The sequence below is a fragment of the Callithrix jacchus genome, chromosome 9 (genome assembly GCF_049354715.1).
Source record: "Callithrix jacchus isolate 240 chromosome 9, calJac240_pri, whole genome shotgun sequence".
NCBI classification, from domain to species: Eukaryota; Metazoa; Chordata; class Mammalia; order Primates; family Cebidae; genus Callithrix; species Callithrix jacchus.
Genome location: NC_133510.1, coordinates 88,423,766 through 88,437,227, shown reverse-complemented (window position 1 = coordinate 88,437,227; position 13,462 = coordinate 88,423,766). Strand labels below are relative to the sequence as shown.

Genomic DNA, 13,462 nt, shown 5'->3' with positions numbered 1-13,462 from the left:
AGTCAGAGAATAAATCTATACTTTAGAAAGAAACGTTTTTTAATATAATCTTTAAACATATTAAAAAAACAAAAGCAACAATTCAATAAGGATCCTTCCATTGTATTTTATACAGACTTAAATGGTGTCATGTACTTTATCAGTGACATTTATAATTACTAACCTTCCAATCACTGGGTCTAGAAATTGCAGTATTTACTGAGCTAACCTTTCTCAAAAATAAGGCACAACTACATGATCACAAGTAGTAAACACAATACAAATAATGAACTCAAAAACTAAATGAGAAAATGTTCATGCAAAAGTATATATAGAAGTTATGAATGTATGTTCCAGTTCAAGGAATTACAGAATGTCATATACACAACTGCATCGTGTTACAATAAATTTATTACTTCTACACAGAAAGAACTTAGTGACTTCTAGTTCTATTTTACACAATTTTACATAAATTTAGTAAGTTTATGCACAATATTCACATCCGCAACAATAACAAATTGATCATTAAAATTCAGGCAAAGGGCATTTAAGACACGATAATGTGTGGCACATTATAATTACAGAATACCATTCATCAAGCTATGTCTAGGAATACTATAATGGTGGCACATTTAAATCTTATGAATCAAATCATCCATGGTTTTATAGCCAAAGTGCATTTAAAAAAAAAAAACTTCTATAGTCAAACAGGTCATGAATATCAAAATATATGATCATAATTTGCTCTCCACTTAAAAGCTAACCATTTTTATGCAAATGTGAGGTTTAAAAAAAGGGGGCTTTAAAGTTCTCAAAACTATATAAAATAATCATGAAGACTTTTTAAGAGAGATGGGAAAATAAACAAATTTGGCAGTTACTATTTAACATTACTGTCAGGAAATACTAACGTAGCTACTTCCACAATAAGAGGTAGTTGAACAAAATGTTATTTGTACACTGCACTGAGGTTTTTGTGTTTGTTTCCCTCATGTTTTCTTCAAAGGAACAAATCCTATACCAGCAGCTTTGTCTACTTTCCATTAAAAAAAAGTCTGTAGGTATAGTTTATTGTACACTAACCCAGCAAGACTTAATTTTAACTTACATTCTGTGCCAGGGTTTGGAATTTACTAATGTGATGCCAATGTGTCTTGCATTAAAGCCAAGAGCTGTGCATGCCAGCTCTAACTCACTGAGAAAAAATAAATAGTACCAGCAAACATCTAAAATCTATAGCCAATAGGGACTCCAAAGATGATTTTTTATTTAAAAGGAAAAAAATTTAAATTTTTGTTTCCAAAACACTTTACATTGGGGAGAGATAGTAGTAAAAAAATGTTAGGTTTCATTTATATTATCAGTATTAGTAGCCTATGGTAGGCAAATTATTCAGGACTTATGAAATGAAATTAGATAAAAATTTTAAAAATCATCCAAACATCTATATATGGTTTACTTGTCATCTTACAATTTTTTTGGTGACTATGTTAGGGGTAAAGGGGAGACAAAGAGAAGGCCTGCAGGGCATCCCATTAGGAGATAAAGTGAACAAATATTCAAATCCAGATTTTTCATGGCATTTTATTATCTCAAAAACAAAAAACAGTACTGCTGAACATCTGTGTTTTTCCAGCATACTTACTAAGTTATTTATATGTAAAAGTATAGAATTAAGACTATTTGGAAGGATTTATCAGTATATAAAAATGCATAAATAGTTCAGTTTATATTATCCAACTATTATTTTTAATAAAGAGCCACTGTATTTCTTCATTATATATGCTCAAGGATATATGTTTATCCAAGTCCAGGGACTTAATCAGTATTCTTAATAGCTAATGACAACAGACAGGGTTTACTTAAATTTTTAAAAAAATAATTAAACAAATATGTAGTGATCTCTTACAGTTTATATATGTTGTAAGTATGGCATAAATATGATAATTCCATTTCAGAATATTTGAAAGCAAATGTATACTATAAACTATTCATTATAAATGAAATATGAACTACTGTTATAAAATGACTGCACTGAATGAATGTATAACTACATTTCTTCTCTAGAAAGATTAATAAACCAATATTAACGACTTCTCTCTTGCGATGTTTTACAATTTTCCAAATTAATAAGACTATGCTAAATTAAAGTTTGATTCCATTGTTCAGCATACAAACAAGCTAATTCTTAATTAACCTTAAGGTGCTTAGCCATGCTGTTTCAGTTTTTATTGTAACTCTGGGATTCCTAAATATATTTATTTTTGGTGATACTCTATTCCCAGCTGTTAGTTACTTGAAGGGAACTTCACAACATTATTTTTGCAAAATTATAAGTAAAACTGGGAACAGCTGATATGGAACACCAAACTCAGAACCATTTTAACCTTTAGTCAATTTTACAACTTTTAAAAATTCTTCCATATAAGGTAAAAAATATAAAATAAAATATTTAATGACTTCATGACTTCTTACCATTTTATATCTTGTTTTCACAGACAAAACCACAGCAATATTAGTTACTAGCTTTAAGATGCAAAATTATGAAACAAATGTATGAAGCTGAGCTATGATTGAAAAGGTTAAACCAAATAAAGGAAAAAAGCAGATCTGTATAAAACGCAAACTCAGAGAGTTTGTAAAAAGCAAACTAGAGAGACAAAATAAGGGTATGATATGAAGGCTGATTTCAAAAGACTTCTCACTTACAAGAAACCGAGAATAAGAACATTATACAATGTTTATTATTCACCCTCGAACTGAAGGCAAGGGTAAGAAGCTTTCTAAGATTCTAAATGGACAGTATGTGAGAGTTTAAGAGAGAGACAGAGAATGACCAAAAAAAAAAAAAATTAACCCTATTCTTTAAAATACGACCCCAGATAACTGTAAGTAAGCAAATTGATTTTACAGACGTTTTCGTAAAATCCACCCAAGAGAATTTAATTAACATTGTTAAAACAAAAACCATTTTTGAATTCATGGTCACTGTATTTTAAGATAAACTGTATTAAGAACACCTAAGTAGTAAATTTTAAACATAACAATGCAACTGAGCTATGAACCTATATATAATAGAAAAAGATAGCAGGAAAGTGTTATAGTTCTGTGCATGACTTCACAAAGAGAATATTTAATATAATTAATGTGCTCTTGTGCAACAAAAACAGCAACAAGTGATATCATCCATGTACATTTCTGCACATTAAATTTAGGAGAAAGAAATAAGCTATGGAATTGCATTCTTCATTTGTGAATAATGAAATTATATTTAAAAAAATACATTGCTATTTTCTGTCCAAAGTTTATTTACATTTCATTGGCTAATTCTAAACTTGGCATGAAAGCTATTCCATGAGGCTAAATGGAAAAAAAGTAGTGAAAGATGGTAAGCCCAAGTCTCACAAAAATAGAAGAGTTTTACTTGATATCCGTAACATTCCAAAATATATGAATTCCTATTTGGTCTAGTATTGCAACCAGTGTCCAAATCAAATAGTAGTCCAAGACCTCTATTAAGTACATTTATTAAAAATCTAATGTTAGTGTAATATTACTCTGAAGTCATGATAACCCATTATCCTTGCAAGTCATTGAAACATGCATCACAGACACGAACAGGCTTCTTGGAAGAAGGAGTTAAGGCATTTTTGGCTGAACATTCAGCACAGAAGATATTTCCACACTGTCGGCAGTGATGCTGTAAATAACAAAAATTAAACAATTTCAAGAATAAAAACTATACCAAAAGTATTATGAAACTACACAAATATCACCGACTACACTGTGAAGGTATATTAGCTTTCAAGTCATTGATATATTAGTTAATGATATAATGTTTCAATATGTTAATTTAATCCCTTTGTTATAATTAAACTGAATGCTTCCTATTTATCAAACACTATGGTAAATATTTTACATGGAATTTATCATGGAACTCTCAAAAGAACCAGAGAGTCATTTAAAAAGTTCTTATAAAGTATCCCTATCAAATGAAAAACTATTCCTATTTGCCAAATGTTTCAGGCATTAATGTCTTCAATAGGAATATAAACTTAAATCATAACACAATGGTAGCATTTAGAATATATTTTTTAAAAATCTCTGCTTTTTCTTCCTTTAAGAACCTGCTGATTACTAAAACATGAGTTTAATATTGGCACACTGGTTCAAAATTGATTGTTCCAGACAGTAACTAAGTTGGAAGACAAAGACTGAAGTTAAAAGTAAAACTCTAACATATATGCTAACCAGAAGCTAGACTGCATGAAGTTTAGTTATTCTATGTTGCTGGTAAAGTTTACTGATAAGTAGAAAATTGTTCTGTCAAATGAAGGATTGTTTTGATGGTTGAAATATTAATTAATTTTCAGTGACAAATGAAATCCAGAAACATAGTTACATGAAGAAAATTTCATTTACCCGTCTCACTGTTACTGAAAAGCCTTTCCCACAGGCCATACAGTTTTGTACTTCATTGTCTTCGGCCCACTTTCTATTCAACGCTTGTGTATGTTTGATCTGTTTTTTTTAAAAAAAAGTATCAATATATTATAATATTCAACATTTTAAAGGATGCCAGAATTCTATAAAGTTTTGATTATATAATCCATAAATTAAAATTTTAAAAAACCAGAAATACAACTGGTCAGCTTCAATTGTCAAAAGTAGCTATAGTCATAAATCTGAATGACAAAATAAAATTAATTGAATATTATTCCTGAAACATCTTGCTAATGTTTGCTGATTTCTGATCCATTCTAAAGGTAATGATGAATCCTTCCTGAGGACTCTGAGAATATTCTCAGATCACTTCTTTAACACATACTGACTCATCTATTCTTTGGTATTCTTGAATTTTGTAGTTCTCTCCCCATACTAACAATTGGTGAATGACACGGTTTTCTAATGAATCTCTGAGGACTCTGAAACAAGTTCTTTTCTTTTATATTTCATTATCCATAAAACCTACAATACTGCTACACAGACAGTAGCTATTTGAAAGTATTTATAAAACATGAGACTTTTTACAAGTTAAAAATATGCTTTGCACTAAGAAGTCACTCTAGACTAAAAAGCTGCCTCACAACCATAGATGACTGACCTGAAGTGACTGGTTTTCTCTGCCCAGCTCCTGCACTGCTGCAGTTGTATTATCCAGCTTTCTTTGCAATTCTAACACTTTGGTTTGAAGCTTTTCTATTTCACCTTCTCCTTTAAGACATCTGGAATAGATTGCAAAGAGGTAATTAATTTTTTAGAAAATCATTAAAGACTCTTCTAGGGTATAGATAATAGACAACTTTAGTAATTGTAAATATATTAATTTCCACTATCTGATTGTTTTACAGGTTAATTTTTAAATGGCTACTTAAATTCCTATAGAGGCTTATGTACTTTTCTCAAGATTCTATTTTTAAAAAATATGGAATATGATAATCTTTTTATCACTTACAATGGAAATAAACTAATTCTACTAGCTATTAATCACCTTTCCAGTAGTGCTCTCCTTTCATCTTGATTATTCTGAACCGTTGCTTCTAATACTGCAATTTCACCCCGTAAGTCATCCGTCTGCTTCTCAAGCTCGCTAACTCTCCGTTGACTAGATTGCCACTCCTTCTTCACAGTGCCTAAGTTTTCATTTAATGCTGTAATCTGCATGGTAAGTTTAGCCTCATTTTCTTCATGCTTCTTCATTCCTACTTCTTTTTCTTTTATTTCGGAATGCTAAATAAAAGGAAAAGGGGGGGGAATATATTACAAAAATAGTACAAAATAAATTTAAGTGATTTTTTAAATTTAAAATATTGGCAATATAAATAATATTGCTCCTTCAGGAATGGAGACAGGAGAACATATTTCATTATACATTAATAAACTGATTCACAAGCATCTGTGTAATTTGAACTGCCTCAAAGGTCATAATGCTGAAATGATGGTTAGTGATCATCATGACAGTGAGCTAAAGTGACACAATGTGAGATATTTCTTTTTCTCCACCAGAGCAGTAAAGACACATGTGGTTAGGGAGGGATAGCAAGGTGCCCTAGAGACAAAACTTAAATGTCCTTATCCTTCCCAAGTCCATAGCATTCTTTTCTCTACCAAGTCTGCCAAAAACCAATATGAAAGCTTCATATGACTGAACTTAAAATTGAAACTCTTCAACTAAAATATTCAATGGCCAAGTTATCTGGGCATATTTGGACTTAATTCAACAGAGGAAAGCCAGATGCTTCCCATTTGGCATGTGCAACTTAGGAAAGTAAAAGAAGACTTTGTTCATCATAATTCCAAACTCAAGTTTCCATTCCCCTTTATCAACATTCACTTTGACCCAACAAATGGGTTTAACATGACTAGCATTCACACCATTGACAAGATCTACACAGTTGTGGAGTTGTTTAGTTTCTGACACTTAAAAAAAGTGTTTTTAAAATTATATTTCAATTCAATGTTCACTTACATAAACAGTAATATGGTTACAGGGTAAAATATTTCCAACCACGTGTCAGCTATTTAAACAAATCAGATTTCTTGTCTTAATCAAAAACTAAAATGTTAGGAAAGCATTTCAATCAGATCTTGTAAGTAGAATAGTCCTCTCACTGGACTGATTTAAACTTCTATTGCAAAACACACTTCCCACCATCAACTCACTGACCAACTTAGCTTCTTTCTCAATAAATTCTTTCTTCAGCTCCTCTTCTTCCTTTTTCACCTGGTCTTTTAGCAACTGCTGATTTCTCTTCTCCTGTTCAACAGCTGCCTTCAGGGAGTCTGCTTTTCCTTGAAGGTCTAATTTCTGCTGAATTAGAAGCTGTTTAGCATCCTTAAGATTTGTTATCTCCTGTTGAGAAAGTACAGCCAAAAAAAAAATCATACTTCCTAGTAAATACTTCAAAATGTAGCTAAAATTTATACAATTTATCACAATAGATCCAATATAAGTTTACCCACTTGTGAAATTCTTAAAGTTCAGTATTTTAAACAATTGGTTAAAAAGTTGCAAGATTATAATACATCCTACTCAACATTCATTTAAATTCAGGTGACACCTGCTATGCATCCATTTTAATTATATTATGTGGAGAAAAAAAAACTGTACCATCTATTTTCCCTTTCCTCACTTAACATTTAGTTATCACACATTGAGTTAAGTTCTGGGAATATAATATAAAAATGAATTATACACATTTCCTGATTTAAGGAAGTGCATTCTGGAGGACAGAGGAACATAAAGAGATAATTAACTATAAACCAAATGATAACTATGCTGACAGACATAAAGGGTATTGTAAGTGCTCTCAAGAAAGAATCTAACCTTTTTTTAAGAAGTAAGTATTTTACAAAGCAAATGATGAACAATTAGTTTTCTTCAATGGGTACCCTATCTATGCTTATAACAGGTAAAATGTTAAAAATAAGAGATTATGAAAGGACTTTAGAAAGAAAAAAATTGAATCCCTTTAACTCTTACTTCTAAACTTAACATGTTTTGAAATTTACTACCTGTGAATATAATTTTCTAAATCAATACATCTCTTATTATTTCAATGAGATTCAAACTCTTAGGGTTATTTTGCTTCATTCAGTAATGTGAAAACAAATGTAACAATTTCAATATGTGTATGGGTATTATGCAATACAAAAGCACTGTGGCAAGAGTATTTGTCAGAAACAATAGAACAATTTGCCTAGCACACAGCAAGTCCTCAATAAATAAATAAATATGTGTGTGTATATATATTTCTTTAAAGAACAACACAACACAGAAGGCAGGAAAAAATTACATTGACATACCTTTACACTTTCTTGTTTGTGGGATTTGAGTTCTTCACTTAGTTTAGTGATTTCTTTTTCTTGTCTACATTTAATTTCTTCTATCTCTGCCAATTTAGACTTTTCATTTACTAGTTCTTTTTCTTTCAGTGACTGTAGAAAAATTATATATTTTAAAATAATTTTAAAGCAAATACGTAAATGAAAATGAGTAATAAAAAGATGGCTACTATTGATGACACTGGCTCTGCCCCCTTTTACCTAACTTGGGCAAATTACTTATCCTCTCTTGGTTCCTGCCTGTTTTTATTATTGTATACAATAATAAAAAGATAATTATAAAGATTAAATAGTTATAGTTAATATTGTGAGATAAATAGTACCTGGTCAGAATAATGATACTGTAAAATTTAGCCAAAACTACCATTCTTACTCTTATAACTCCTATATTATTACTGTCACTATCTTTATATAAGGTATCAAGATATGAACACTACATATTATCTCATTTAATCTCTAGTATACGTATATTTTTAAATCTCCATTTTATAGGTGAAGAAACAAAGGTTTAAGAGAAGTGAAATTATCAGAGGTAGAGCCAAAACCAAAGCAAGGTCTGTATGACCTAAAGCTCTCACAACTGCACTACTATAAACAGCAGTTCTTTTTCTTTTTGAAACAGGGTCTCATTCTATCACCCAGGCTGGAGTGCAGTGGTATGATCATGGCTCACTCATTGCAGCCTTGACCTCCCAGGCTCAAGTTATCCTCCCACCTCGGACTCCCGAGTAGGTGAGACTACAAGCATGTGCCACCATGACCAGTTAAATTTTTTTTTTTTTTTTTTGTGACGGAGTTTCGCTCTTGTTACCCAGGCTGGAGTGCAATGACACAATCTCAGCTCACCGCAACCTCCGCCCCCTGGGTTCAGGCAATTCTCCTGCCTCAGCCTCCAGAGTAGCTGGGATTACAGGCACGTGCCACCGTGCCCAGCTAATTTTTTGTAATTTTTAGTAGAGACGGGGTTTCACCATGTTGACCAGGATGGTCTCGATCTGTTGACCTCGTGATCCACCCGCCTCGGCCTCCCAAAGTGCTGGGATTACAGGCTTGAGCCACCGCGCCCAGCCTAAATTTTTTTTAATAGAGACATAGTCTTGCTATGTTGCCTAGGCTGGTCTTGAACTCCTGGGCTCAAGCAACCCTTCCTCCTTGGCCTCTGAAAGTGCTGGGATAACAGGCATTAGCCATCAAATCTGGCCTTATGAACAACAGTTCTGTCAGAATTCTCTAAACTTGAAGCACAAATCATGAATTTCATTCCAGCTTCACCATCACCACACCCACAAAAGGTTTTACATTAAATTTCAGGAACTGAACCACTTAGTATATACCAAGAATTTCAGGGATTATACACTGCAGAGTAATATCCTGTCAGCTAATAGAAATATATGATTTCAACTATAAAACAAAAAATAAACTCTTTCCTAAGATATGTATTTTTCTTTCATATAGAATTTAAAGTGATTTTTAAAAATGTACTGGTCACATATTAATAAACCAATGCTTTCAACTTTGTAACTTAATAAACTCCTTAAAAAGCTGGTTCTTAATTTTAAGAATTCTTAATATGCTTAAGAATTATTTCTAGATCTTTTATTATCTCATTCACACATCTAGAGGATAATATATTATATGAGAAATAGTTGAGGAACTATATTATCTATTGTGAAATAACAAAGGTTCTACAGTGTGAAAAACTGATTTGCAAAACTAAAAAAGAGCAGTAAGAAAAAAGGTTAGAAATAACAAGGAGGCCATTAAAAAGTACTTCCTGGCATTAAAATCCCAATGATCAAAAGTGTCATAAACTAGAGGTCCCTCTGAGAGGGCTGTTGAAAATAAGGGTGATGCCTGTACTGAATAAGAGGTTTGACTAGATGATCTCTAAGACAACTATAACTCTAAGATTGGAGACTTAGGTCAGAAACAGGCAATACCTTTTCTTTCTGAATGTCTTGTAGTGCTTTACTTTGCTCCTGCAATTGCTGTTCTTTCTTTGCTGAATCCTGCTCCAATGCAGCCTTGGCAGTCTTCAGTTCTTGAATCAATTTATTTTGATTTCCAATTTGATTTCTGTTTGAAATCAAGTCCTCCTGTGCTAGAGAAAGCTTCTCTTCTACGGACTTACAAAAACAATTTTCCCAAATTATTATATGCCATGTTTTTAGCAAATTCAACAGAAACATAAGTTAATATAAGCATTATAGAAAGCAATATACTACAAAAAGATCACATATTATGCCCTTCAGTAAGACCAGGTAAAACAGAAAGAATTCTAAAATATTAATTCTCTTCCTTATAGAAAAATAATATAAAATATTTAGTAAAATGGAAGCAATTCCAAAGCTGCTAAAAATAATCTATTTACTAATAAATATTTAAAGTATTTGCTGAATGTTGATCACATCTTCCATATTGGCTAGGTGACATGAAAGAATACCAAATAAGTAGGGACCATATCAGATACACGCAGAGAACATACATATGGTTAAAGAAAAGTCATGGGATGATGTGAAAGAAAACAATTTTAAAACAGATATAATTAAATGCTTCATTATGCATACATTTACATTTGGTAGGTTCTATGATGTCCCTTGACATGCTAAAGCATTAATAAATAGTATGGTGTTAAGATATAGTGGTTTTTGTCCAAGGTTCCTGCATCATAATTCCCACATCCTTTAATACAGGTTTTCTGTTACAATGTTGGATATGTTAGGCTTCAGGAAACACATTCTCCTGCCTTCTTTCCACTGGTTCCTAGGCAGGCTTCTAATCTTTTTCCCCACCCCACTTTCTGATTGTGGGTCTTAAGACTCTTCCGTTAGAGGGTCCTGCCTCATACCCTGGGTGAAGGAATGCTTCCATAAAAACCCAAGAGGACTGGGTTTGAGGAACTTCCAGATAGCTGAACATATGGAGGTTCCTGGAGGGTGGCATGCCCAGGGAGGGCATGAAAGCTCTGTGCCCCTTACCCCATATTGCCCTAAACATCTCTTCATCTGTATAATCTATAATATCCTTTATAACAAATCAGTAAATGTAAGTAAGTTTTCCCTGAGTTCTGTAAGCTGCTCCAACAAACTAATTGAACCCAAAGGGTGTCATGAAAACCCCAACTTGAAGCCAGCTAGTGGGTCAGAAGTTCTAGAAGTCTGGACTTTTGATTGGTGTTTGGAGGTATAAGGAGCAGTCTTGGGGATTAAGCCCCCAATCTGTGAGATTTGACCGTGTCTCTAGGTAGATAGTGTCAGAATTGAATTGGAAGACACCCAGTTGGTGTCTGCTGCTTGATGTGTGTGGGAAAACCCCTGTATGTTTGGTCACAGAAGTCTTCTGTGTTGATTGTTGCTGGTGTAAGAGTAGAGGAAAAAGACAATTTGAGAGAGTTTTTCCTGAAACAAATAGGAAGGCATATTTTTGTCATCTAATAAAAATAACTATTTCACAGCTGACAACCAGATCAAGTGAACAAAAAGAGAAAATTCAGCCAAATATCTGAGGCTCCATCCTGAGAAGGTGCACTATCCTCTTCTCATCTATATTGTAAAAGTAGTGATTGTCATTCAGAACAATCCATAGTTGTTTACTGTTTCAAGGCCCAAGTATTTTAAGAAGAAGAAGTTGGGGAAAGGGGAAGCTTTTTCACTTATTATACTTCATTTGGGGATAAATATGGTAACAGGTAGATAATGGGTATGGTAGGAACCTTGCCACTCCCAGCTGCTATTGAAAAGAATCAGCAGGGTAAGAGATCCTTCCATCAGACCTGGAAAGAGATATTCTCTTATTCTGCTGATATGGTTCATGAAAAGGAGGCAGAAAATGTAATTTAGGAAAGAATCCCTGCTGAGTAGGCTTGTATACAGTAAGTATTCAGTTAAAGAAAAATTAAAATAAATAAACAAAGATTTTATTTATGAGGATTCTTAAGCTTCCTGAAAAAGAAAGTTTACTTCTTACCAGTAACCCAGTTATGTCTTTCTGTTATAAATTAAATCTTAATTTTCAATGACTGCCTATAGAACACTAAATCTCTTGAGGCTTATTTTCTTCAGGAAAGAATTAATGTCAGCTAGTTCTTTACTAAGCAAGCCGCTAACCGTTAATTGAACACATTGCTAAGGCAGAACAGGAATGGGTACAAGCTGGTCTTTAACTTAAGGGAGTTGAGTACATTGCCTGAAAAGCAGAACAGGCATGTAAAATGAAACTGTACAGGGCAGGAGAGTATATGCTATGTGGCAAATGCACAGAAAAACAGTGAGTGTGAAACACTGTGGAATGTGGTTTACAGAAGGCTCTACAGCACAGGTGGGAACTGACCTCTGTGTCACAAAGGGTGAGAGTTATCTCACATAAAAAAGGAGAAAAGTGACAGAGTCCAGTTCAAACAGTCTACAGCAACTATAATTAGTTAGAAGAGATCCTAATCTAATGTTTATGAATACCAAGGCTTGTTAGAGCTTGGAAAGTACCCCTAATCTCTAATCACAAGATTTTCAAAAAGCCTGTGGCTTAAATAACAGACTATAAAATTTTAAACTTACAAAACCCAGTGACTGATTTTTTAAACTCAAGCTCAAAATTTGGACTGCTTCATGAAGTCTTGTCTGAAGATGCCAAGACATACGGTTTTCCCCTGCTTCTGACCTTTCATCTATGTCATTCAATGACCTAGATGAACATTTATACTGCCATGCATTTTAAATGTTCTTTTCATCTTTCTCATTGCAGACCATAGCATTTCATCTGCTCAGCCTCTCTTCCCTCAGAGAACACTCTCTCCCATTCCATGGTTTTTTTGGGACTATCCTTAACCCATCTATTCCTCTTGAAATAGGCAAATCCCTAACTGGATCAACTACCAACCTTGACCCTGATTATGCCAATCACATTATAATGAATTCTGCAGTGTTCTATGGCAGCTATTGTTTTTGTCTATTCAGCAAGTTTTCCCATTTTTTCTTAAAAAAAAAAAAAAAAAAAACTTCATAATTTTCGTTGTTTTTTCTTGATGTCTGATGAAATAAGATTTATGTTTAATTCTAAATCTATTATAATAGAATTTTCACTTCACTCAGGGTGTAAATTTTACAGTTAAATTTTACCTCTACCTTTCTTGGACAATAAAGAGTAGTGCACAGCATAGACAATCTGAAATATCCAGTCAACAAACTTAAGTACTTCATAAATAATCCAGCAGATGGGGCTAAAGGCATAGATCAGGCCAGGCTATTTTCCATTCTACTGGTGTCTAGGTATACACTGTTAGGCCATACTGTACACTGTTAGCCCATGGTAGACAGCCTTGATGTAGGTTGGTGTCATGTTATAAGTATCTGAATCTCTCTTCTCTCTCTCATACACAAGACCATACAACATCACTGAAGCAAAAGAAAAATAATAATTGATGGCCATCCCTTATCCTAGTCTATAAATAGCATCTGAACTTCCCTAGGAATTTACTATTAAAAAAAATTAGCTTCCTAAGTACACTTCTCATTTTAAAAGTATTTATATAAAATTTACCAATCATTTATTTTGCATAAAAAATTCTAGTGAAATGATAAAAGAATGGCAGACTTTGAATCTGAACTAACATTTAACCATGGTTCTGTTATGGTACAGCAGG

General features: G+C 32.9%; 1 protein-coding gene across 9 annotated transcripts in view; it reads right to left on the bottom strand.

The window, feature by feature from the left end:
• EEA1 (early endosome antigen 1) overlaps positions 1–13,462 on the bottom strand; it is a 160,149-nt gene that overhangs the window by 6,402 nt on the left and 140,285 nt on the right. For 7 of the 9 annotated variants that reach the window (XR_013521953.1, XR_013521952.1, XM_078337018.1 and 4 more), the window contains 6 exons: positions 9,765–9,950; positions 7,786–7,917; positions 6,647–6,832; positions 5,471–5,709; positions 5,084–5,204; positions 4,402–4,500 (listed from right to left, as the gene is read on the bottom strand). Coding sequence is in view for 7 of the 9 variants with exons in the window: in XM_078337018.1 (XP_078193144.1) it covers positions 4,402–4,500; positions 5,084–5,204; positions 5,471–5,709; positions 6,647–6,832; positions 7,786–7,917; positions 9,765–9,950 (963 nt within the window). In the remaining 2 variants the exon portion in view is untranslated. Of the gene's footprint in view, positions 1–21; positions 3,680–4,401; positions 4,501–5,083; positions 5,205–5,470; positions 5,710–6,646; positions 6,833–7,785; positions 7,918–9,764; positions 9,951–13,462 lie in introns of those variants that run through there. The other 2 variants (XM_078337022.1, XM_002752809.6) reach the window with 1 other exon arrangement.